The sequence below is a fragment of the Diachasmimorpha longicaudata genome, chromosome 13 (assembly GCF_034640455.1).
Source record: "Diachasmimorpha longicaudata isolate KC_UGA_2023 chromosome 13, iyDiaLong2, whole genome shotgun sequence".
Taxonomy (NCBI): domain Eukaryota; kingdom Metazoa; phylum Arthropoda; class Insecta; order Hymenoptera; family Braconidae; genus Diachasmimorpha; species Diachasmimorpha longicaudata.
Genome location: NC_087237.1, coordinates 4,158,986 through 4,184,618, shown reverse-complemented (window position 1 = coordinate 4,184,618; position 25,633 = coordinate 4,158,986). Strand labels below are relative to the sequence as shown.

At 42.2% G+C, this 25,633-nt stretch overlaps 5 protein-coding genes across 11 annotated transcripts in view; 3 read left to right on the top strand and 2 right to left on the bottom strand.

The window, feature by feature from the left end:
* Window positions 1–4,666, top strand: part of LOC135168264 (uncharacterized) — an 11,889-nt gene extending 7,223 nt beyond the window's left edge. Inside the window, exons 3-5 of the mRNA XM_064132263.1 lie at window positions 160–302; window positions 365–555; window positions 828–4,666. Of these exons, the coding sequence (XP_063988333.1) occupies window positions 160–302; window positions 365–555; window positions 828–2,341 (1,848 nt within the window). The 3' untranslated portion in view covers window positions 2,342–4,666. The remainder of the gene's footprint in view (window positions 1–159; window positions 303–364; window positions 556–827) is intronic.
* Window positions 3,323–12,503, bottom strand: LOC135168298 (uncharacterized). Of its 3 annotated transcripts, none has more exons than XM_064132333.1 (4): window positions 12,383–12,503; window positions 5,492–5,529; window positions 5,124–5,372; window positions 3,323–3,498 (listed from the first exon to the last, which is right to left on the bottom strand). In XM_064132333.1, exons 1-4 carry the CDS (start codon window positions 12,495–12,497, stop codon window positions 3,394–3,396), a joined length of 507 nt encoding a protein of 168 aa, XP_063988403.1. In that variant the 5' UTR covers window positions 12,498–12,503; the 3' UTR covers window positions 3,323–3,393. The 3 variants fall into 3 exon arrangements, with proteins under 3 accessions (XP_063988403.1, XP_063988401.1, XP_063988402.1); XM_064132331.1 differs by lacking the exon at window positions 12,383–12,503 and adding an exon at window positions 5,830–6,059; XM_064132332.1 differs by lacking the exons at window positions 3,323–3,498; window positions 12,383–12,503 and adding exons at window positions 4,587–4,800; window positions 5,830–6,059.
* LOC135168289 (uncharacterized) lies at window positions 5,912–10,207 on the top strand. Of its 2 annotated transcripts, none has more exons than XM_064132321.1 (9): window positions 5,912–6,494; window positions 6,579–6,723; window positions 7,185–7,563; window positions 7,642–7,702; window positions 7,929–8,097; window positions 8,375–8,456; window positions 8,847–9,084; window positions 9,192–9,480; window positions 10,065–10,207. In XM_064132321.1, the coding sequence occupies exons 1-9, from the start codon at window positions 6,409–6,411 to the stop codon at window positions 10,188–10,190; spliced, it is 1,575 nt and encodes a 524-aa protein (XP_063988391.1). In that variant the 5' UTR covers window positions 5,912–6,408; the 3' UTR covers window positions 10,191–10,207. The 2 variants fall into 2 exon arrangements, with proteins under 2 accessions (XP_063988391.1, XP_063988392.1); XM_064132322.1 differs by having other exon boundaries at window positions 5,914–6,494; window positions 9,576–10,125.
* On the top strand, window positions 10,454–25,633 carry LOC135168263 (tyrosine-protein kinase transmembrane receptor Ror). Of its 2 annotated transcripts, XM_064132261.1 has the most exons (5): window positions 10,454–10,981; window positions 20,325–20,391; window positions 20,945–21,137; window positions 21,543–21,667; window positions 21,724–25,633. In XM_064132261.1, exons 1-5 carry the CDS (start codon window positions 10,888–10,890, stop codon window positions 24,674–24,676), a joined length of 3,432 nt encoding a protein of 1,143 aa, XP_063988331.1. In that variant the 5' UTR covers window positions 10,454–10,887; the 3' UTR covers window positions 24,677–25,633. The 2 variants fall into 2 exon arrangements, with proteins under 2 accessions (XP_063988331.1, XP_063988332.1); XM_064132262.1 differs by lacking the exons at window positions 10,454–10,981; window positions 20,325–20,391 and adding an exon at window positions 20,579–20,779.
* On the bottom strand, window positions 12,129–16,091 carry LOC135168284 (MATH and LRR domain-containing protein PFE0570w). 3 transcript variants are annotated; one of them, XM_064132312.1, is made up of 3 exons: window positions 15,899–16,091; window positions 14,387–14,523; window positions 12,129–14,098 (listed from the first exon to the last, which is right to left on the bottom strand). In XM_064132312.1, exons 1-3 carry the CDS (start codon window positions 16,074–16,076, stop codon window positions 12,602–12,604), a joined length of 1,812 nt encoding a protein of 603 aa, XP_063988382.1. In that variant the 5' UTR covers window positions 16,077–16,091; the 3' UTR covers window positions 12,129–12,601. The 3 variants fall into 3 exon arrangements, with proteins under 3 accessions (XP_063988382.1, XP_063988383.1, XP_063988384.1); XM_064132313.1 differs by lacking the exon at window positions 15,899–16,091 and adding an exon at window positions 15,109–15,612; XM_064132314.1 differs by lacking the exon at window positions 15,899–16,091 and adding an exon at window positions 15,153–15,611.

Here is a 25,633-nt window from a genome sequence, read left to right as displayed (position 1 = left end):
TATTTGCTTCGGTCAATCAATTGTCCGAAAATTCCATTCAAGGTAGCTGTAGTAAAATGCTTGTCCGAAAAATATTTGACCGGCAGAACTACATTCTTTTTTCTCAGTGTACTAATCTCTTTTTTGGTAATTGTATTCGTAAATTGATGAAAATTTTAGGGAACGGTGGCTTGCGAGCTTCAGTTGATAAAGAAGCTTAAATCCTTGATCGCGAAAATGGAGAAAATTGAGGCGACTCTGAGTCGATCGAAGATTGAAGCTAAGGAGAAATTGCAGGAGGAGTGGACTAAGTATCAGGAGGGGTAAGTGGTTTGTTATTTGATTTGTATCGGTGTTATATTTATCGATAATAAATTCATGACAGTGATAAAGAAAATGGGGGCCAGCCAGCTGATGGGGAGAAGGGTTCTAATACATGGATTATTGGATCGCAGGGATGTCCTTTGCTTGCTAATGGTGACACGTTGTCACAATCCAGCATGGAGGGACAACCAGTCGCTGAGGGAGGAGTGAAAATTAAGATCGAGAAGAAAGATCCTGATGAAGAGAACAATGGTAGGTGCTACTCTTAATTCCTATTAAACTAATTTGACTTCTGTATTATCCCGGGTCCCTTTAACTGGGTCAAATATTTCTTTAAAAGTTCTTTGAAAGGTATAAATTACATAGAAAGCGAGATTCTCAACTTTATCCATCAGTTTGCTGACCCCTTGACCGAGGAAACGAAAAAATGTCAGTTTTCTAGCTATCAAATTTATTATTACAATTGTCTGAAGAGAAACAAAAAAGAAAAGACACTTCAAATAGTCCAATCTTCCCCCTTCCAGGCCCAGAGCGGGAGACGGCTCGAGTGCTGCGTCGTCGAGGTATTTCCTCGTACATGGAGCCATTCTTCACCTCTTCAGAGGACTCTGAACCCGGTGACCAGGACATCGAGTCACATTCCACCCCCACCACAGGTGCAGTATCCCCGCCGGTGGAAATAACTGCTCCACGACCTCGTCAAATCGGTGAGGAATCAACTGCCGAGGATTCCGATCAAGACTGGATCCTTCCAGGTTCTCGCAAACGTCAGCGAAAGCGCTCTAGCCCGAGTAAACGCAACAAATCACAGCACAATAAATTACAGACAATAAATTCTCACGGTTCAACAACCCTCCACCCAGCAACTGATTCAATTAGTACCGAGGCAAAAACCCGAATAAATTCATTGCCTAATGCAACCCCCAATCGTCCAGTGAATAAAATAAAAATAACGAGTGTTCATTCGGAATTGGATATAAAGGACGAGGGGCCAATAATCGATACAATTGCAAGTGGTACACCTGATAATTCATCGAACAGTGGTGTGCAGCAGAACTACGTTCTAGTCAATACGGGTAATGGTCCTGTTAATTACGTAGTGATGCCGCAGGATAATCCTCAGCATCAACCACCAATGCTATCAGTTGTTCCACCAGTACAGCAACAAAATTATATACAGAGTTATATACCAGGTCCTGGTGGTTATATTATGCCCCATGTGACTCAGTATCGTTCACCATATCCAAATCCATCGAATCTCCAGCCGATGGTAATACAGGGGGGCCAGATGATGCAGCAGGCGTACATGCAACCGCCCACCACCAACTACATGCAGTACCATGGAATGATGCCATCGATGACGGTGTCGTATCCAGGGGCTATGCAGGGACTTGGCACGCAACCTGGGCCACGACAGCCAAACAGAGACTTGCAGATTCGCGCAGTTGGTCCACAACAAATAAGACCCCAACATCCTGTTGGGGCTGTGATCAGAAGTTCCTCTGTACCGTTCAGGGGTGCACCCAGACCGGTGCGAAATCGAATGCCACTATCGACTGCTAGGATTATGCCCCGTGGTCCCAGGCCTGCTGTGAGGCCCCAGGTGGCTCTTGGCAGGAATGTACCCCCTAGTGTTGGAAAATCAACTGCGAAAACCACGTCGTTGATTGTTCTGAGTGATAGTGATGATGAGATTGAAATGATTATCACTGAAAAATCGGTGGTAAAAAATATGGGCCAGAGGACCCAGGGGGGTAAGCAGAAGCCAGTGATAACGTCTGAGGTTACAGTGCCGGGAAAGAGTGTACTGTCGCCGCAGATTATACAGCGTATGAATCAGGGGGGAATATCGATAACACCTATTAAACCTAAAGCAGTGGAAAAACCGACAATTGGTGGGGGCACACAGCTGGTTGTTGTTGTTAATGAGACGGGTAGTCATTATGCTCTAGCACTTCCGAATGGCAGTAAATTGATACTTACGCCTGAACAAGTTGCACAAATTCGGGCTTCCAATGGTGGGAAACTTATATTGTAAATATGAAGGTTTTTAGGGGTTCGGTGGGGGGGGGGGGGGGAGGAGAGATGTAACAGGTGCATTATATTTGTGGAGGGGTGGTCTTTATTGCGAGGATTTTATTTGTGGGAGGGTCAAGGGGTTTACATCTTCTGGACTTGGGATTTTCGATTTGTGCTGGGGTGAAGGACAAAGGAATTCTTGGAGATGTTTGAGATGGTTCAGGAGTGGCTTTCGACGAAATTCAGTGAATGGAATCTTCATGGATGGGTTTGAATGATTTAAATCATATTTATTTGTCCGATTTTTAAAGATCAATTGAACAGTTATTGATTGGAATGCGAGCGCTTTGGTTGTGTACAAAATTTTATTCTCCGGATTTCGTTTGAAAAATGGAAATGAGGAGAATTATTGACTATTTATTAATTGTCGGTCTGTGGAATTGTTTTGAAATTTTCCATCCAATTCTTCGATGATTCTGAGAAGTTGAACTGATCGAAACATTCTGTGGGATTTATTTACAAATTCATAAATAGTGGATGTATAGTAACAGTTATTTATATTTTCAATTTGTGTTGTATGGAACACCGAACTTTTAAATGTTAGTATGGACTGTAGTTGTTATGTACAGACTTTTAAGAATTTTATTTTAAAAAGATGTCTTTATGTGGAACGCGGAGTTTTGCAGACAAAATCACTGAGATTTCAGTATAAAATTGTAAATAATAACGAATTTTTCATTGATTTACAAAATGGTACGTAATTAATCAGTAGTCAGATGTATTCATCACTTCTGCAATTAAAAAAATCTTTTTAAAATTACGGTCACTCTCTGGTCATCGAAGAAATTAGTTACGGCAGCTTCTACTCACAGTTGGGAAAAATCGTTTTAAATATTATTATTAGCCATTTAATTTCTAGTTAGGTGATGTTTCTGGGAAAATAATTTTTAAGGCCCCATAAAAACGCAGAGAATTCCAGAAAATCCTCTGATAAAGCATGAAAGTCATCTCAGCCTTCTATTAAATATTCAGCCCTATTTACACCCTTAATGACTCGTGATTTTCAATGCATCACTGTGGTTTCACTTTGATGTGGACTTTTTTATCGTGGTCCAAGAATTTAGAGAGCCTGGTACCGTTGTATGGGGTGTCACTTCCAGGTGGATGCAGTCGCATCTGCAAAAATTTTCAACGTATGAGTATTAATAATTTTTCCATCCAAGAGGATCTGCTGGGTACCTAATAAACATAATACGCTCTATCTCCATCATGCAGATAACTTTAACGTAAAAATATCGAGCGCTCTGATACCCCACCGGATCTCCTTCGGCATGATTACATTTGTAAATGTCACAATCAATTTATTCAACTGAATATTCATACGAACAAATAATATTTATACTTGAGTAGTTACGTACCACCTGTGCTAGACGTACGAGTCCAATGGGTTCAGCTAGTATATCGCAAATGCAGCTGATTTTTCTCATTCGTTGTACATAAATTTTTTGTACGGTGATAATTTTATAAACAAATAAGTTGATAGATACTACTAGAGGATTGTACATCGAGAGAAAACGATAGAATGTCATAAAAAAAATTTCTTCGTTTCTTCAAAGGAGATATTTTATTTTAGAAAAGTTTGTGATAGTTGAGGAGTATAAAAAAAAAATTGTGTGATAACTTTTTTACAAAAGGGCGTAAGCTGTGCAAAAAATGTACTAATAAAAAATTTTCCATCTTCATTCAGTACCGAGCTATTTATTGAGAAGGAAAGATATTGGAAATGGACACGAACGGTTTTCCGCTTCGCTGGTAATTTTCTAGAAAAATTTTTGGTGCGTGAAGAAAGTCTCACTCCATCTTAAAATGTTCACGTTTATGTCACGACATTTCACGGAATCCTTGCTCCCGTTAGTTCTCAAGAGACGGTACCTTTGCGAAGAAATAAGTTTTGTGATATTATAATCGTTTCTCTCCCCGTATACGAACATTTATGGAGAATAAGGAATGATAATCCCACAATACGAAGGAGAAATTGTATCGACATTCAAGTAGAGTAAGAGTACATCAAACAATTGTATATAAACTACTTTTATAGACTACAAAAACAGTTCTAAGTTGATTATACTAAATTATTAATTCAGGAATGTTAGCATCGCAAGCTGCGTTATTTTGTTATGAATCAGTAGTATTGCCTCCCGTTACGATAAATAAAATATGATATTACTTATATCCAGTTAAGAAATAACACATCACACTGTGGATTAATGTCTCAATTGTTTTATTTTGTTAATTATTCAGAGAATCGCTAAATATATTGCTCTCTAAAGCCCTTTTCCAAGGATTTCACTGTACTGTGAACGAGTTATTCATTTTATTTATGAAGTTAAAAAACAGTGAGTTTCTTTATTTTCAAAAATCTGGCGATATATCGTCGTTGGAGATGGCCTTCTCAGCTTCCAATTCCTTCAAGCGTTTCTGAAACGAACAAAACCAGCACCGATACGGACATGAAAAACATTAAATAAAACCATCCTAGCGCTTTCTCTCACGTAGTTCATTGAAACTGTGAAATAATAAAAAAATCACTACAGTTTCCTAGAGAAAGCACTAGGTCTTTCTGTTGAATTTTTTCACACCCGTATTACTATTAAAAGCTCTTGTTGGCGAATTAATCGATCGTCAGGGGTTTCTCTCCATCGAGACTCGACAGATCGTTATGAAGTGGCAAAAAGGCTCGTGTGCGGGGGAGGGAGGGCATCGTGTGCACGTACCAGGGGATATCCTCATCCTGGACTTACCATAATCCTGTACTTCTCTTTACAAGCGTACTCGGTTTCATCAACGTCATTGTAACAGTCACTTTTGTAATCCTCGGGGATGGGCCCACCCGCAAACTGGCAGAGCCTGGACAGGGGTTTCGCTCTGACTATCATCTTCTCGAAGCCCGTTGGCTTGTGCTGGGGGCAGTAGAATAGGTCTGGGGTGTTCTTATCGTATACTATACTCTTCCGCATCATATCCCCAGCGTTTACCAGCATCAGGAGAGACTGGAAAAAAAGGGAAAGGGAGTTAAATAGAGCTCCGATAAAAAAACGATGGAACAACTGTTCAATTTCGCGACATTCAAAGTGATCACATCACCTTGAAAATAAAAACTTCAACTTACAATGACTAGCAGCGCAATACAGCATTGCCTTTCGTTCCCTGAAGAATAAAAAAAGAAACTCGGAATTAGATTAAAACTCCATTAACTGGCTTTGCAAGTAAAAACGCCCCAACATCTTGAAATAAAAAATTTGCATTTTAATCCACTCTCATCTGGTCAAACCCTATTTCCACAGTACGTGAAATGAATCCAGCAAAAGAAACACGGCATACGATAGTGATTGGGTTCCTGACGGTGAAATCCATCACCTGCAGAATCCCCGGGCATTGTGTACACTATCTTAATAGAATTTTCCCAAGATCCATTTCGATTAATCTTTGTGCGTGTCACTGACTCACCCATTGCACCAACTTTGCCGTCAAACTTTGGAGGGATAAAGAAAAAAAATACAAATAATAATAATACAGATGAAGTATTGAAAAACGTGACGAGATCGTCAGAATCTGACGCACTCTGACGCTCGACTGATCTCGCGAGTTGTGAGCATTGAGTCAGGGGGAAAGGAAAAGGTATATGGGTGGGAAAAGGTGCCGTTATGTGGTATATACACATGGTACAGCTCACCTCAAAACCGACAAAAAGGTGTATTCTCACCTTGAAGAAATGCCTTTCCATTTTGTCCATCGAAATGCCAGGAAAATCGAATTGTCACTCCCCGGAAAATATTGATAAATAAATAATAAATAATTGAAGAGAGTGAAGAAAAAAAATTTCTCAATTTTCTTCGGGAAAATGAACTCCTGAAGCGATAAAGGTCTTTGAGGTTCGTGGAGGCGTCACACGTGGGACTTTGATCATCATCTCACGTATTTCGGTGGAAAGACCGTAATAGGACAAATGGGATGGGTCTGAATGTGTCGGTGTATGAGGGCGTCAGGTGACATGGTTGTTGGATTTTTTTGTACCAGAGGTGGACGATGAGAAAGCGCGGGAAGGTGAAATTTTTTATAGTGTACCTGGTTGTGATCTTGACACTCTGCAGATTAGCCGTGGGAAGACACAGGTTGCTTAATCCAGGTTTAACTTGTTTATTTCACAATTGTAAACTTATTCATTAACCTAACAACGTACTTTTCAAATTGTACAGATTGGGACGACGAGAGAATGTTCTTGGGGATGAGAATGTCGGGAGTGTTCTGTTTGACGGAAATAATGTTGGAAAAGTTTGCTGGGAAGTTGAGGAACTCGTACTTCTCAATAGCAGACACATCTTTCAGGACATTCTTCCGCAGGTTAATGGCCATTTTAATCGGGTGTACGTGAGGGAAAAAATTAATTGAATAACCCCGTGGTTTATGCAAGGAATTCTATTGAGTTGCAAAACTATTTTCAGGAGAGTTTTAGCAATAATTTCCTGGAATTTTTCATTAAGTTTTACTGTCCAATTTTTAATACGACGAATTCTACCGGATTTTACTGAATATTCTCTTCAATAAACACTATCTAATAAACAAATTTCATTTGAAGAATCAATAAAATTTAATTTTGTTACAAAAAAAATGTTACATGAATTTTAAAAGACGTAGTACTTTTCTTTAAATTTAAATAACGATTTTTGATACTCGTAATCACTCTTATATCGATTCTCAAATGATTTTTCAATGGAGTTTTAATAAATTAATCGATTTTTTTATTTTTCTCTATTTTTTTCCTATCAAATGTTTTCACACGTCGTAATTCGTTTTAAATTCAGATCAGGGTTATTGACACTCGTAACGATACTTACATCGGCCTTTTGATGGACTACATGGACATATGTCTAGAGGCAGTAAGGGGATTAACTTCCGGGAAGACTAAGCATTTAGTTTTAAAGGCCCTGGCTGACACTCTAGCAGGCTATCTACGGGTTTATATCCTCCCCATGACAAAGAGGTCCTACTACGCTGGTAATATCAAGTATCGAAAAGCTAAGAGGCTGTTTGATCTTTACGACGAGCTCAAGGTTTTTTTACGGAGTAATGGAGTTGGATGGAGAAAACCCAGGGAGTTTCATCAGCATCTTGATGTTACAGCGGTTGATATACCCCCCGGGAAAAGTGATCAGGACTGCACGGGATTGATTCTTTATCCTGGTAAAAGCTTCTTTTCTGTGGAGTAATTAATATTGGCCTTTTATTTCGATTTTTTATTGGATTTACGACTCCTTCCAGGTCCTGATCGATCTGTACAAGTTCCCATGCCCTATCTCGACGACGAGAGTAATCCTAACAGGTCCTTAACTACTGTGATTCATTTTTTCTTGCCAATGGTAGAAGGAGATCGGTTAATTTTAGTTTGGGAAATTGATTACTTTTGAAGGGGAGTGGTGGATCATGCGTTTAATTGAATAATTATGGTGTGGTATGGACGTTCTTCCCAGATGTTTTTTTAACTGATCTCGTTTTATCAGTTCGCAAGTGGATCGTAACAATTGCGATAAAGTGATATAATTGATTAGCATAGCACTTCCATTTGAAGTGGCAAGTCTGTCATCGCTATTCAGTGAGGAATCAGCATTTGTTCTTGTCAAGTATTACGCGGCTGGAGAGAAGTGCCTCTCATCTCGATCGACAAAGGGACAATTGGAAATATTTCAAAGGCAACTTTTTGATTGGATTCAGGAACACGTATAAAACATGAATTTTTAAATGAAATAGCTTGTGATGCTAAATAAGAAGACAGGTTGAGGTGTCTCGTATTTTCCCCCGGGTGAATATGAAAGCCGAGAAATTATATTGCCTAAAAGTTTACGGGGAGGATTTACCAAAGCGTCAGACGATAATTGCATTTCTCGAACGTTAAATTTTTGGTTACTCGGGCTAAAACTTCTCTTCTTATTTCCCGTGAAAAAAAAAAAGGTTTTAATATTTCTTTTTTATTTTTTAATGCATCTGAAAAATGGAGGTGAATCAACACTTGGACGAGGAAAAATGGTATCCAGCGTTTGGTGGAGTTTTAAAAATAACAGCGAGTCTGGAAGCGGCAGGTGAGACTCCCCTCAATTTTCTTACATCAAAAGTTTTTACATCAGGGGTATAATAAGCATCTCATCTATTCTCAAATTTTAAGTCAACTTATTTTTCGGGAAAAGTGAGGCCAAAATTTTTTGCACTTTCCAAGTTCATCGATCGTTGTATCGCACTAATCAGTGAGAAGGTTTTAAGGAATTGTCGGTTAAATTAACCGAGTTGAATTCAATTATCCCCCGAATTGGCAGTATTTTTCTGTTAAATTTTCGCGCATGTTTCCCCCTCCGTAAAACAAACTTTCGACGATGAATTTCCATAATTTTCCCCGCAATTCCCCTTTCCCGTAAGCCCCGAAAGCATAAAACTTTTTACATCCCCTCATGTAATAAGCATCTCATTTCTTCAAGGTGTAAAACCGAGTAAAAATGGCGGACATCAGACACCACTGAAGAATTTTGGTGGCAAAGCCATTCCCAACATTCTCCAATTTCCACCCATGAATGCCCAGTACGAACTACTCGGAAGGAGAGAACTCGTTATTGTAGCTGTTGCAAGTGCACTACTAATTTGGCTATTACTCGGGATGAGTCTTATCTGCTGGAAAATTCTGGCAACACGCTCACCCAACTCCCTGGAAGACACTCCGTAATAAACTCTCTCCTTCCCCCCCCCCCCCTCCTCCAGCTTTCCACCCGCACTCGTTGGCATCCCTTCCACGAAAATTTTCATAATCCACATACTTCTGTACCTAGGGTCGCTGTCCTCTATGAAAACAGAAAATATCCGAGCCCAGATATTTCCTCGCCGTCGGAGGGTGGAATTTTTACTCGTGTGAAAAAACTCCTGCGACGAAAATCATCATCCGTTCCGCGCTGTGACTGCCCGTCCGACGACGACGACGAGTGCGACGAGGAGAGATGTCTTGGCTCAGTCAGTTACAGTACTGATGAAATAGACAGACAAATGGCGAATAAAAGACGAAAAAAACGTACAAAGTTTACGTCAGTGCCATCGAGTACCACCCAACGTCGATCCAATGGGGTAAGCTCTCATCCATTGAAATCAATTGTGACAAATCCTCCCCCCCCCTCCGCCGATCTGTCATTTTATTTCTCCCCTTTTTCCCGATGACGAAGAAATCCTACTATTCAACGGACGAATCGACCACCGAGACGAGGGAGCGCACTCCTTGATGTTCACGTTAGACAAAAGCGTTGAAAATTTGGTAAACGAAAAAAAATTTTTTGGAAAAATGGAGTGAAATCGGTGGGAAATTATACTGATTTTCTATTCAACATTCAATCAAGAGTTTCACGCACCCGAAAGCTCGAAAAATTTAATTTGAAAAATTCGCTTTCAATTCTTGTCAGAGGAATATTTGATTGACAGAATTGCATTTTTCCGAGTTCGTGAAAATCTCCTGATGCGTTCAATAAAATCATTTTCACTGAACCCATTCCCATAAAATAAATGTGCAATAAATTTTCAGTGAAATTTCACTAGAAATCCCGTAGAATTTTCCATAAAATTCGCTCTATTTCTCCTGAAACTTTTCCCCGAGTGCATTAAAATCAATTGCGCCTCCCATTCCCACTTCTCATTTAATTTCTCCGTTTTTCGAATAGCCCAGAAATCCTATTCACCGAGTGGATCACTTCTGCGACGATTGCACTCCCCTGTTCCCCCGCAGATGCATTAAAAATTTGGTAAATAATACGAAGAAAAACGTCAAAGCATTTCCCGGGTTATGAAGGCTATATATAAATTCATGAAAGGCCAGGCGTGTGGAGGGGGGGGGGGTGAAATAAGGAAAACTGAAAAATAAGAAAAGCCCCAACACAGATGGAAAGGAGGGAACGGGGGTGGATATGAGGGAGAGGAAGTGAAAGAGATTGTGTTGGTGGAGGGGTGTGTGGGGGGGTTGGTTGGAGGGGGGGGATGAATCTCGTGGAAGCCTTGGAGGAAAAATGACAAATGGAGCGCGCAAGGGTACAGTCCGCCATCTGGAGGAAACTCAGTCTGTGGGAGGGGAGGGTTTCAGTGAGAGCGAGAGCTTTTACTGTCAGCTCGAGCTCAACGGGCTTCTCCCAGTGCTCCGCAACACGTCGACGTGAGCGTATCGTTCACTGGTGATCATTTAAATTGACTTATTCCCATTTTTAACCGGGAGAAAGTCCCATTCGATCAAAACTACACGTGAGTGAGTGCTATGGACACGTGGGTATCAACAACAAGTCACCAACATCACGAGCCCTCAGACAAATATTTTTACCAATGATTTAGTTATTTTTGAAAGTATAATTTATTAAGTCTATTTTTACCATAGTTAATGTACAAATGAACTATTTGAGACGATGTGATTAAACAATTGCGTCATTGCAAGTAGAGGAGGAGTTGATGGGGGGGAACAACACTTGCCATGTGCCTGAATAGTCTGGCATACTTTACATGTTCATTGTGAACAGTTATACCAACGAAATGCACATTCAACAGTATTGGATTCTCGTCATTGTCTCGATACAACTTCTCGCCACGTCAATAGGTATGTTATGGGTAGAATAAAAAAAGGAAAAAAAATCAATGTTTGTGTTATGAATTGCCGATGGGTTTGGGGGTGAGGGATGTGGAGTTTGTTAAACTTTATTTACAGAAATGCTGGGTACAGGGTGTATCGAGGTGACTAATGAGGAGATCAATTAATTGGGTAACAACGTGGCATATCAATTACGTATGAGCGTGTGCCCATTACGATGAAAATTTTCGGGGTTAATTGGAATTCTTTTTTTCTTTCGCGAGAAGTTTTGTATGTTTCGCGGTCGGGGAGGGGGGTGATTTTAATTAAAATACATTTGAAAAATGTATGAATTCAGGTTTGTCGGGGGTGAGAGTGTCGGTGGGAAGCGTTGGAACAGAGGAACTGGTTGGAAACGACGTGTCAACGACACTCGCGGGTTTGGGGTCGTGCACATGGCACCCAACGGTGGTTAAAGTCCCTCTCTCTACTCGTGGAATAGAGTATGTTGCATAGTGAGTAGAGAGTGGAGAAACACCGTTGGGGGTTTTGTACTGAAGCGCGCGCTTATGTATCCCAACGTCGTGTCCCTATCGATCGACATCCAGCGAGCGTGCTATTTTAATTAGTCATATTCCTGAGGAAAAGGATGTGCGTTGGAGTTGGAACGTCGTTGGGGTGGTTTACCCCAAAAACAACTCATTCTTCGGGCTGCCGGGGGATTTGGGGAGTTATTGCCTCGAGAATTCTCTTCGGAGGTAATGGGATCACGTTGCACTTTTTAATCCCCCCGGTGGATGCGAGATTCCCATCCCTTGATAACCGAGATTATTTGAGATTTTTTGGTTCGCCTTGGAGAAGTCCGAGAGAAGCCGATGATATCTCAGAATTTTTATCGTCTTCTCTAGGTTTTTATCGTTGAATGGAGACGCAAGGAGATTGGAACTGAATTGCTACGTTAAGTTCAGCTATAAATATTCCACGTGATATTAATTTTAACTCGACGTTAAAAGGTCTGAACAATTTTAAAGATTTCGTTACTTCAATTCTCTTCTTATTCGTTTGAATATGTAAAATCCTTATTTTTATTTCTCAAACTTTATTATTGAGTTGTAAGTACCTGGGATGGTGGACTGATTGATTACATCGACAGTACTATTTCTCTCAACTCCTTCAAGACCTCTAAAAATTTTTTATTGATCGTTAGTATAAACTCCTCGACAAGAACCCTCATCAATACCAAAGTTTTTCTATACTTCTTCCTCTCATTCAGTTCTCCGTTTTCATGATTATCGAACTAAACGAAACGATACCGGAGCATTTCGCTCTTCAACCTCTCCTCACCCTCGCACCCCATGACTATGACCTAATGAATTAATTATCACATGAGCTTCAAAGATAAATAATCCCTCACAAACTGCATAAAGGCACCTTCTTCCTCCCTGAAGACGACATCCCTGAACTCTTCGAATCCTCCTCCCTGCAACCCGAGATGTTCCATTTCTCCGGTTCTTAATCCTGACAGATGAACCGAATTCTCGTACATGTTGCCTTGACAACTGAGCTTCCTTGCCACCCAGTCGGATGACACCCGAGAACTCCCGGTGTTCTTTCACTCTCTGTTTTCCCTCATTAATCGTCGTATCATCTTCAAAGGCAGCCATTCCCCCAGCAAGCACACCATGGCACCTTCTCCGTAGCAATACTATTCTTCCTGAACTCCTTCTCCGCCTCGATTCCCCCAGCAATCGTGTCCTTGAAATTCTTCAGCTCTCCCTCAGCAGGAGGTATGCTCTGGCTCCTCGATGATGTCCTTCGCTTCGAGGCCTGTGAATTCCTATTCTTCTGCTTTCTCTGTCCCTCCATGGAAGGTGTCGACAGCCTCTCCGATTTTTTCCTCCCTCTCTTCTTCTCCGGACTGGACTTCGATGATTTCAACGACTTCCCATCATCCTTGCGCACCTCCTGTCCTGAACTACTGCTCGGCGTTGGACTTGGACTCTGGGTTTGCGTTTGTGTATCGACTCTCGGTGGTGGTGGTACATCCGACCAAACAGGAAGGTAATCAATGTCCCGATAAATTGTCTTGTCTGGCCTTGGGATGAATGGTTTCATGGATACGGGTAAAGTTAAACTTTGGGGATTGGGATGCTCGAAGGACGTTGCCTGGTAATCCTGGAGCTGTAGCTGTCGTAGTAATCTACGATGTCGACGATCATCTGATGTCGGTGGGCATAAAGTACAATCGAGACGTGGCATTTGCGGTGGTACATCCGGTAATTTTTCAGACGGTTGAGTCAAATGTACCCTCAACTGGCTGCGAAAGGCCTTCGGGCTGGCCTTGGAATTATCAGGTAAACTCTTAGCAGCTAAGCCACCTTTGATCATTCTCTCATCCCTGAATAAATTGGATTTCAACTCTTGACACGAGTGTGACAGGCTCTTATCCAAATTATCACGCTGATTTGATAGTAAATTGTCAGAGCTTTGGGAATTGTGTAATTGGTTTGGTACAGCACCAGAAACACATATATCCGGTGATGTCTTTTGTCCATTGCTGTTATCGCAGACTAATGGGAGGGTCAATTCCTCGGGTAATAGTCTTGGAGCAGTCGAATTTGTCCTTGGATTCACATCAAAAATCGCTTCCCAACCGAGAGGGGGGAGTTGTGGAGCGTCGTTGCTGATTAAATGCTGGATACTTGGGCTTTGTGGACGGCAGACAGATTGATCGTTTACGGAAGCTTGTACTGGACACTCGGGACTGTATATCCAATTAAATGTGTGTCCGGTCAAGTAACTGTCCTCTCTTTTCTGGGATATTTCATTTGTTACTGGTCCCTCGGCTTTAATTAATTCTCTCTCATCTTTTTTACGGGGGATCTTATCGCGCTTTGTCTCATCCTCCTCGGTTACTGTTGATAATTTATCAAAGTCAACGTGCAATCGGTGAATACTGTTCATTTTCTCAGTCGATAGCTTTTGATTCTCAGCATTTTCCAGAAGCTCATCCTGGATTGACTCGCGGGTTATCAGCTTTTCGGGGGACTTGGAGGGATCACTTATTTCGTCCTCTGAATCTTCTTCTTCTTCGTCGTCGTCGTCTTCCTCCTGGTTTGAACCGCTTGAACAGTCGTCACTTAAATCCTGAAATGGAAAGGACAAGCGAATGAGTTTTTGTTGGATGAAATAAGCAAATCCGTGGGATCTCGTTGTTTTTGTTATATTCAAGTGTTTGTGCTGTTGGAATTGTTATTTAAAATCGGAAGAGGATTTTCCAATGGAAAAAAATTGAAGAGGAACTCTTTTTCGAGGCTATTCATTTCCACGATTTTTCCCTTGAACATTCGTTGCTGAAATCGTGAAATGGAGGGAAAACGGTCACATTAAGGAATGATTAATTTCCCCGATAAGATGAACAAATAATTCACGAACCTCGTCGTTTTCACTATCCTCCCTTGACTTTTGGCTCTTGAGTATCTCCTCCAACTTGTCGTACTCCTCCCTCAGACACCATATCTCACGTCTCAACTGCTCGTTTTCACGTCTGAGCTTCTTTATGTCATTGTGACCTGAAACACACGTATTTTCGAATATTGCGAAATGTAGACGCACAACTGCACACATGAAAACATTCAGTGAAACGAGAATTCTCTTAAAGTTTTTATTAAAATTCTATTGAGCAATTGCATTTGCTTTTTTGCTGTCACTTCCTCAGAAGATTATGCAACTCTTCAACCTCATTTTGCTACGAGATATATTTCCGTTGAAATTATTGAATTTTACTATGCAAAAAATTATACAAAAATCGGGGAAAAAGTTTCTCGTTTGCTACTAAATTTTTTCCACCCATCCACTGGGATTATTCCCTCCATTAACATTTCACGATTACTGAACAACACCTATAAAATCCCGCCGAATTCCCCCAGATTCCCAAACGACCCCACCACGAGAAATTACTCCGACCCAACGACTTTTTAATCCCCTGAATTGGCCAAGCGTTTCCTCAAATATTGTTCCATCGAACCGTCATTCTATTTCTGGCATCGAAACGAAGTCGCGAAATAAATCCCAAATTCATTCTCGAATCGTTGGAAAACAATTGGACAAAAAAATTTATCGCCATTAAAAAAAACTATTCACAGGGTAAAAATCACCTTCAGGACACTCAAGACCTTTACAAAAACCATAACGAACGTACTCTGGAGCTTCTTGTTCCCGCGCGCTCTGTCCCTGTCCTTCCTGTGCATCATGAGCCCCTATCCATGCGCACATTTTATCAATTCCAGATCACCGTCAGTGGGATTTATTTATCCAGCATTAAAACCCACTGCTAAATCCCCTGGTAAAATTTCCCACACATGGACACCACCGAATACTCCCGAATAACTGATAAATACGTCTAGGACATGGGAGTGTGCAACCGAGAACAAGCACACAGTGTGATCAGGCTGCGAGGGCATGTAACAGCAGCCCAAAAATACAAGATACACAAGTGCGCATTAAACGGGAACACCAGATGTCCTCTTCCCTTTAGCATCATGACCTCGTAATCTATCTTTTCTCGATGACGAGTGTATCCGCCTGATACCCTTGGATTCAACATTTCCGACAGCCATATCCATCCCCATCATCCCCAGCGGGAAAATAAGTCGACTACCCCGGACACCCCCACAGAAATAATCGATTCCCCCCCTCCCCTCCCCCCTCTTTTCCAACCCCTTTCTCAACGTGAAATTAAGTGAAAATTCTTCAGCACTTGGTGGCGTCTGTTGCACGACCCAACCACTTGAACAAGAAGAAGTCAACTGAATGCTTCGGTGAATTGAGAATAGGTGGCTGGGGTAGTTAGTGATTCTATTCCTGCTCGTTAACTCACACATATACATCCCGACAACTGGCCCACAATCACATATTCATAAGACACTTTAAACATCCACGAGATACCTTGTTCAACTTCCGCATTAATGTTGATGGTTCTCAGTCGTAGCTCCTCGTTTTCGTATATCATACCCCTCGATGATTTTCTGTCGAGCTTTCGATTGGGCTTAACACTTACATCACGACGACGTGCACGCAACATACCCGCCCCACTGATACCCCCAACTCCAGCACTGGTAATCATTTTTTTTAAATTTTATGGACAAATTTCTGAATGTTTCCCCAGCTGTCGAGATCTTGCACTCGTTCGCTGCACCACCCCCTACTTCAGCTCCTCTCCGTTATCTCCAGGTTCATGTTTTTTTTTTGAGAGTCTCGGAGGCCTCTTTTTCTCCATTAATTCACCTCAACCCCTGTCCCAGAATTTTATTTCATCAGTTTCCAGGGGTATTTCTATCGTATTTTTTTCTCCACCGAGCTTCGGTTATATCTGAAATAAAATGAGCCAACGGTATTTCATGTCTGGAGAGAGAAGGAAATATACTATGAAAATTAAAGACAAGGGCTGGAGGAAATACAAGCGAAAACATTCGGTTTATAAATGAGGGGCAGCTGGAATTTTCCAGTCTAATCGATTCCGGAAAATAAACAGCTCTGTATATTCGGTCTCTGGATGCCGGGAATGTATTTGAAAACTACGGGGCATTTAATTTTAGATGGTGCGTCGATTCGATCGTACAGCCATTGAAAAAGAGTCTCTCGATGCACGTTCTTATACGCGATAGGTCGATAAAAAAAAATAATAAAAGCACCGAATGTACTTTTTTTCTTTTTCACATTCAATATTGCAAAGTGAAATAACATTTTCAGTCTTACCTCTGCCACTACCATCGCCCTACCCTCTATCCCTTCATTCTTTTCCACTCTCCCTTTGTCCTTTTATTTGAAATGGTGAAAATTTTGATCGAAAAACCAAGTCATTTGGATGGAAATGTATCCCTTTCAGTTGCACTCGTGGTGCTCCGTGTGAATTAAATTAATGACTTTCCTTCAGATGTGAAGTGGAAAGGGACTCGACATAATTTGATAAAGCCCTTCATTCTTCCCTCCTTTCCTTCCTTGCTCCCTCCCTTCACGTGCACGTCCAGAATTTCAACTCCTTTTGTACAATTTTTCTCTCTATTTCCCCCTCAGTCGTCTCACGTCCCTCATCCAACGATTTCTACTTTTTTATCCGTCTTGCTCTCAACTGTTCTGGTTATGTCGCTGCGTTTGGCACTGGAGCAGAGACACGCGGCCTCTTCAATTTGGCGGGTAGGCGAAATAAAAAAAAAATGTATATATATATATACATGTATATGTTCTCCTCAAATCCCCAACGAGCACGCGCCTCCTCGGCTTGGTCGGCATTAACTGCGTTCGAGTGAGCAACCAACCACACAGGCATTCTACCTCAACCTCATTTTTTCTTTCCCTCTCCCTCACCCTCTTGTCTTAACGCAAGTTCGTCTCACTTTTGGTGCTTTCCAAGTACTGAACACATTTTCGATGGAGAAGTTGCCACCGGGGGGAAGAAGAACTGGCACATATACTCAGGGAATTGAAATGTTTCTTCATTCAGCGTTTGTTGTACACATATTTATCATCCCCCTTCCCCACGATTTTCACCAAGAGTCCAAACTACGTTATCTTGACGATCTAAAATTACCCGGACAAACTGAAAACACGATCTTCTGACCTCCCCCGTCATCCCCTCACCAGCTCCACTTGCGTAGTTTGCGAGACTGGATTCATGAAACATTCCGATGTCCTCGGGAACGTCCAGAAGACAAAGGGGAAAGAGTTTTAAAATCGACGGCACCGAGGGGAAAGGGTAAGGGTCACGTCCGACAACAGCGTCCGAGGAATTTCATCCAGGCGTCTGATATCCTTCTTCTGTACTCACGTTTTTCTTTTTTTTTTCATTATTTTCTTTTCTTCACGGGGAGTGGGCATTCTCCGGAGCTTTTGCTGGGTACACTGACTTCTGAAAAATGATCACTTGGTGGACGGGGTGGAGTCCAAGTTCATTGACTGCGACCGGAGAATTTCGGAATTGGGACATTCACAGGGAATTGTAATTTCAAGTTGATTGATGAAGTTATTTATCGAAATCGCGAAACTTGCCCAATGATCACATTGGTGTGATGAAGATCGCTGAAGCTTTCGCAAGTTTTTTCAATTTTCTACCTTCAATATTGACATGCAAATTGAGTCAAGCTCATCTGATTTTCCTGGACAGAATTATCCGAGGTTATACATATGAATAAAGCTTCGATATCCCCCGAAGTTTCATCGAAAGCTCGAGGTGAAGCTCCCCATCAATCCATCACCACGCAACGAAAATCGCCTCCACTTCTTCCACCTCTTCAAACATTTCTCCTCATCTTTCTACGTCACCTCTTCCATCAACTTCAAAAAATTCTCAACCCATTGAAATTGTAAAAATAATTTTGCAAATTGCCGATAAAATTTAAATCCTCCCAAACGTTCCCACCATCAAATTTCCCATTCAACAAACTCCCGAGTAACACATAAAAAACATCCGTCAGCATTCCCCAAGCCCTCATCGAGAGCTCGAGGTGAAGTCCCTCCCTATCAATCCATCACCGCACAACCAAAATCGCTTCCCCTTCTTCGTCCACCCTGAACATCTTTTTTCGTCCATTCCGTGTACACACCAAAATTCCTTTAATCCAATCTCAAGCCTCACCAGAGAGCTTTGCATGCTAAACGTTCGCATAAATATGTGATAGCACGCGTCTACCTTCTACACACCCCACCCCACCCCATCGACTCCGACGATTGAGTCTAGATTGCACGCAAAGGGGAGCTGGAATATTTAGTTGATGTTGGGAATAGGGCGTGATTTCTGATGCGGGTATGCAACCCATTGCCATTTAAATTATTCCCTATCTGCGACACTTGTCTGCTATGAACCAAGTGGGATAATTATCTCGGTGAATAATCGATACATTTTCCCTGAGTATATTTGTCGGCTCTAACACGTGACCATAAACGCCTGCAGGGTGATTTTTCTCCACTACTCTCTCACCCGAACCCTCGCAATCCCTTCGCCCCTTTGTAACGGTATCCTTATCCTAATTGGAGTGGAGTTTTCATTGGGTAGATTTACTTGATAAGTTTTTCACGTTAGATAACAGAAGGGGGTGCCGCGGAAAGGGGAGGAAAGCCGGTTGGGGGTGGCTGGTTGGGGGTGAAATTGAGCCTTATCCATTTCGTCGTGTCATCTCGTTTCATCAGGAGTGTATTCATCGCTGATTGGGATTTTTCTTTTGTACTTGGTCGGTGGGCGGGGGGCAGAGGGGGTTGATATCGCGGAAAAAGGACAGCGTAAAGACCTTCAATTATATATTTTTTTTGCGCTCTTTGGAATTTTTTCAGTCACTCTTTTTCCGAGGAACTTTTAAGAAGTTTTATAGACATTAAATATTTGAATCATTGGAATTCTGGGGAAAATTAAATTAATCAATTAATTCAGCTGCAGCGGAATTTTAAAAAAAGTCCGGAAAGTTCCATTATTTTTACCCGCACCGTCTGGCTATAAAACGCTACCATCACTTAAATTTTCCGATTCGATTCCGTAATCGGTGAGTGCACCGCGTGTGCGGTAATTTTTATTGAACGTTTTTCCCGTACAGTGAAATTATTCAAGAAAATTTATGTCGGTGAATTTTTAATAAAAATATTCCTTTTCATTCGCAGAATGACTTTTCCAAAAACAAAATGAAGTCTTCCCCTTATCGTCGTCTCATCTCATCTCATCTGGAGTATACTCATCATCGATTCTGATTTTTTCTTTTGTGTTTCCTCGACTGGTGGCCGGGGGAGGCGATCGAGTAAGGGATGAAAGTAGAGATAGGCCAGATAGGCGATATGGGTGGGCACGGGGATGACGAGAAAAGTCAAGCGTAAGGGCCCCCATGTGTGTTGCCCCGTGATCGTAGATTTTTTTTTCTTTCTTCTCTCCTTGTATTTGTGGTAGTGAAGAGGTTTATGGTGGTTACATGAGAGAACTGGGGGGGGAGGGGGTGTCCAGAGAGGGCCTTTACGAGGGTACGTTACCACGGCGACACTTGTCCCGAATATCGCCTGTGGCGGTGGAGCGCGTGCAAGCCTGAATGTCGATATGGCTGGATGAATCGCCAGTGTGAGAGGGTGGAATGGGGGTGGGTTCAAGTGTCTCTCCGGACCAACAGTCTGCAAAATGGCTCTTCTCAATTTCTCCTTTTTCCTCTCGTCTCTTTGTTTTCTCTCGGTTTTTCGCATTTCGGGGCTCAATTTTTTTCTGTTTTGATTGCGAGGAAAAACTCGCGTTTTTTTTCCCCTCTCTCTTTTTCAACGGGGGTGCACAGCTTTGTATTGAGTATCAGAGGGATGTTTGAAGTAAATATTGAATGTGTGTTTGATTGATTTTTTTTTTTCCTTTCAGGTGAAGGGATTCCGGGATCAAACGGCGATACTGGGGATGGGGGGGAGTTCGAGGGGATGACAAATGCGTGAGTATATACTGTATTATGGGACATTTTTGTTGGGGAGAACTGTTTGACGTGGAAAATATTTTTCCTCGTGAATTCGATTGGGGGGGGGGGGGGCAAAAGGGGAGATCGAGGCCTTGATGTTTTCAACCCTTTTTGTATCGGTTGGGAAATTCAATTTGTCACCGTCGGGCGGCGCTGTCATCAGCAATTTCAAATGGCCGCTGGTGTGTGGGGGGTGTCAACAATAATAAAAAAAGTACCAGCGTTCGTTTAAATTACAACATCAATGTTTTTTTTTCGTTGTTTAGTTGGAAATTATGAAGCTTTGGGTTTTTATTATTTTCATCAGTGATGTGTCGATTCTCTGGAATGGCCGGGCAGCCGGAAATGAAGTTGGAGTAACGAGGTGATAAAATAACGCTAGGGTTTAGCACCATTTATGGTTATGTTCGACGTGGTTCATCAATTATTCAGAATCAAAACACGCGGGTCAAACACCCCTTGTGACCTGGACACAATTTTTTTGTTTTTTTCTTTCTTTTTCTAATGGGGACTTGACGTTTTGGGACAGGTCCAGGGAGGACTTGGCCACTGGGGAGGAGGTGGAGTCGCTGAGCACGGATGAGGGGTATTATGGGAGTACAAATTCACCAGTATCAGTGTCTCAAGAGCTCCAGCTTACAACTCTGGCAAAACTCACGAGTCCCGGAGTGCGAACCACCGAGGATTTATCGCTCGATGATAGTCTCCTGGGAACGTGTGAGGTAACATCATTGTTTTTATTTATCTTGAGTCTCCATTTTTTTAGATGTTTTGTTTCAACATTCGCTGGACGAGGAGACGGGGGAAATGGAGAGTTATGACGTGGGTTCAGCAAATTAATTTGGGTTTTATTTTTTTAATGAAAAATCATGATTTATTTTTAGCGGTGGAATTTTTATGATTTTTTTGCGTCAGACAACGTCATTTACTCTTTTTTTGCTTGGAGTCGTATTTTTAGTTGTTTTTAGAGACTTTGTTGCATGGGAAACAGGAGCAATTAAGAATTATTACGTCTCCTCGAAAAATCCATTACTCTTCAACTTTTTGATTTACAACATTTTCTTAAAATCTGGACAATAATCTAAAAGAAACATCTACCGAAAAACAAAAAAACTAATTCTTTCCAGACGTACACCGGAACCTTTTGTTCCCAATATCTGTCCAACCGTACAGTCTACATCCTCCCTTCGTCAACCCAAAAAGCGATGGACGAAAACCTCTCCCTCGCCTGGGACAGTCTCAACAAATTAATGTAAGTACAGCTTCCTCAGCACAAGCCCTCAAAACTAACGATTTCCCTCCTTCCAGGGAGGACCCACCAACGTGCGTGCCCTACATGACATCCATCCTCTGCTACTCCACATTTTCTCCCTGCGCCTCCCCCGCCCTGAACCCTGTCCCCTCCCCCTCAAAAGGCAGTATCTGTCGAGAGGACTGCGAAGTGATGGAAACTTCCTGCGGAAAATCTTACGAAGCAGCTCGCCGTCATCCCCTCACGGGGCCATCCCTCCTGGACTGTCCAGCCTCAGCCGTGGAAGGAGCTGAGGAGCAGTCCACCTGTATCGTCCTGATGCCCTCAGATCCAGACCTAAACGAAAAAGACTCCTGTTATTGGGGAAATGGAGCTGCCTACAGAGGACTGATCAATACGAGTGCCTCAGGGCTTTCCTGTCTGAGATGGACTCATCATTTTCCCCAGTCGATATCGGACTACCCAGAGCTAAAAGGCCATCACAATTATTGTCGCAATCCTGGTGGTACAGAGCCCCAGCCCTGGTGTTACATAGACGTAGATGGAGAAGCCAAGAAGCAGAGCTGCAGCATATCGAGATGCAGCGACCAGTCGACAACTTCAATGACTCCAGAGCTCCCCAGGAAGCTGAGCCAGGAGGGCACCTGTGAGATCTACACGGGGAAAACGTGTGAGCAGTACGTGGGTAATCAAACGGTCTATATTCCCCACCCGATGACCCAGAAAATGCTTGAGGAGAAGCTGATGCAGGCTTTCGGTATGATAAACTTCAGTAAAGAGCTCTCCAGGAACTGCGCAGTGTATGCGAAGCCATCGCTGTGCTTCTCGGTCTTTCCGATCTGTCGGGAGAATCGATACAGCACTGAGTTGTTTAACCTACTGCACGCGGGGGATCAGCAGGACGCGGGAGATGACGAGAACGAGGGGAGCGATGAGCTGACACCACCGAGGAGCATTCTCAGGAAGAGAAGTCCACAGATCAGTCATCGATCGAGTCTGAATGTGGAGCAGAACGAGAGGATGATTGGGAAGAGGTTTGGTGAGCCCAGGTCAGCTAGAAGGAATTTGCTGAACAGGAAATTGAGGAGGATTTGTCGAGAGGACTGTGAGATACTCGAGAATGAGCTCTGTAGGAAGGAGTATGCTATTGCCAAGAGGCATCCTCTCCTGGGGGGACAATTTCCCCTGCCCGAATGCTCTGATCTACCCCTGCATGGCACGAAGGAGTCCCATGACTGTCTTTCTTTGGGGCTTCTTCTGGGAAATAACGCGCAGGAAAATGATCGATGCTATTGGGGGAATGGATCCTCTTACAGGGGAGTAATGTCTGTCAGTAAATCAGGTCGTCCCTGTGTCAAGTGGTCGACGTCAACGTTCAATCTACCGATCTCCGAATTTCCTGAGCTACAGGGCAGACACTCGTACTGCAGAAATCCACCAGTGTCCGGCTCGAATGACACCCAACCCTGGTGCTACGTAGAAGCCAACAATAAATTCCAGAAGGAGCCGTGTGAAATCCCCAGGTGCGCTGACAGCCTTTGGATCTATGCTGTCATCGGTCTCGCTCTTGCGTCAGGTTTTGTCTTCATAATTGGGTGCTACTGTTGCTGCTACAAGAGCCGAAAAATTCGGAGGAGGCCCTCTCACAATCTGCCGTCAGGTAAAATGATGACTGGGGTCCAGTGTGATAAGAATATATACGACGGGAAGAGGAACACTAGCCAACCGATTGAACTGAGCTCTCTGTTGGCCAGTGGGAATAATGGAGGGGCTACGACCCCTGGTACAGGCACCCTCAGCAGCGCCAGCAGCAGAACATCCACCAACAGAGTTCCTCAGTACTCACTCGAAAATGTTTCACTGCTGCAGGAGCTGGGGGAGGGGGCCTTTGGAAAAGTGTACAAAGGACAATTGCAGCCTGTACCTGGGGCAAAGTGTCAGGAGGGTATCTATGTGGCTGTTAAAACACTGAAGGAGAATGCTACACCCAAGACCCAGAGTGATTTCAAGAGGGAAGTAGATCTTATGACTGACTTGAGACATCCCAACATCATTTGTCTTCTCGGTGTTATTCTCAAGGGTGAGCCCATGTGCATGCTCTTTGAGTACATGACACAGGGTGATCTCCATGAATTTTTAATCTGTCACTCGCCGAGGTCTGAAGTCAGTCTGAATAATGCAGTTGAAAAGGTCCTTGAGCAAGGAGAATTTCTGCATATCTCTCTGCAAATAGCCTCGGGAATGGAGTATCTGGCTGGCCATCACTATGTTCATCGTGATTTAGCGGCTAGAAATTGTCTCGTTGGTGAAAATCTCACAGTCAAAATATCGGATTTCGGATTGTCAAGGGACATTTACAGCAGTGATTACTACAGAGTTCAGTCCAAGAGTTTACTGCCTGTTCGTTGGATGCCCCCAGAGTCCATTCTGTATGGGAAATTTACGACTGAATCTGATGTCTGGAGCTTTGGAGTTGTCCTCTGGGAGATTTACAGTTACGGACTGCAGCCGTATTATGGATACAACAATCAGGAGGTCATCGATATGATAAGGTCCAGGCAACTTTTACCCTGCCCTGAGGACTGTCCAACTATGGTTTACAGTTTGATGATTGAGTGCTGGCACGAAGTTGCTAATCGTAGGCCACAGTTTCCAGAGATACATCACAGACTGCACAATTGGTACGTCAATCAGACGTATTTGATGGGACAGAAGGGCTCGAGCAAAGTCGGCTCACCTGCTATTCAGGGCAGGGGGGTCGAGGGGACACTGTCTAGGGGTGGTGCATCACCGAAAGCAGGTCTGCCCAATCATGAACATGTCAATGTCAATTCTGGAGTGGAGGAGAAAAATTGCTGTTCACCGAAACTCAGTGGGGCCAGGAAGGTACTGCCCACTGGGCCACAGGTCAAAGCATCGCCTAGCAGTAGAATTCAGAATGGCGCACAGATGGTGGTGAGACTGCCAGATCCTAGTAAAGATATTACAGAGACTAGGCTATCAAAGTAATTGGGATTTTGCGTGAGAATCTTTTAGTGTTGAATATGAAAGTGGAATGAAAAATATTAGATACGTCTTTTATTATTTCTAACAGTCATAAGACGATTAAAAATATCGGGCTGATCTTTCCAGAGTAAAAAGATGGGTGTCTAATATTTTTTTGAAATTTTCATAATTCATCGATTTTTTTGCATTAAAAACTCATGCAACAACCCGATTTTAATGGATGAATGTTCAATGTTTCACATGTTCATTTGGAATGTTTGACACATTGACTTCACTTGTTCTGAACATATTTTATAGTTTTATGACTTGGTTTGAGTTTCTGAGGGAATGTGTCAAGCATTGGGGATCGACTGATTATTAATCGTATTTATTTATTTATGGGGAAATTTCTCGAAAATTTCCTGTTCATTCAAAATGAATATCTGGTGTCTCGAGGATAATACATTCGAATTACGTGAATGGATTATTAATGCTCAGTATAAAAACGATATACTACAAAACGAAAATTGAAACAATAATTTATGTGTTCTCTACAAAACAAGACGAGAAATTGTTGTAATGTCCAAGATAACTGTGCGTGATGTATTTCTATTAAAAAAATATTCGACGATTCAACAAATCGTGAATTAACTTTTTCTCGGATCTATTGAGACTGCTGGAGTGACAAAAAGATGAACTATATTTTACAACTTCTGGAGAATCCCAGTGAAATTGCGGAGGTGTGTATCAATTACAAAAAAAAATATGTACTTAAAGTTCAAGTTAATTAAGACTAGTATTTAATCCTGATGTATTTCGAACCGACTGATGATGTGTGTACTTCTTTTGTAATTTTTTAAAAATCGAGGGGTGACCATCAATTGCCATGTTTATCATTTTAATATTATATAGTCTACGTGAATAAATAAACATAAGATTTTTGTATATTCAGTAAGAATAAAATTAATGTTCTTTTTTTCA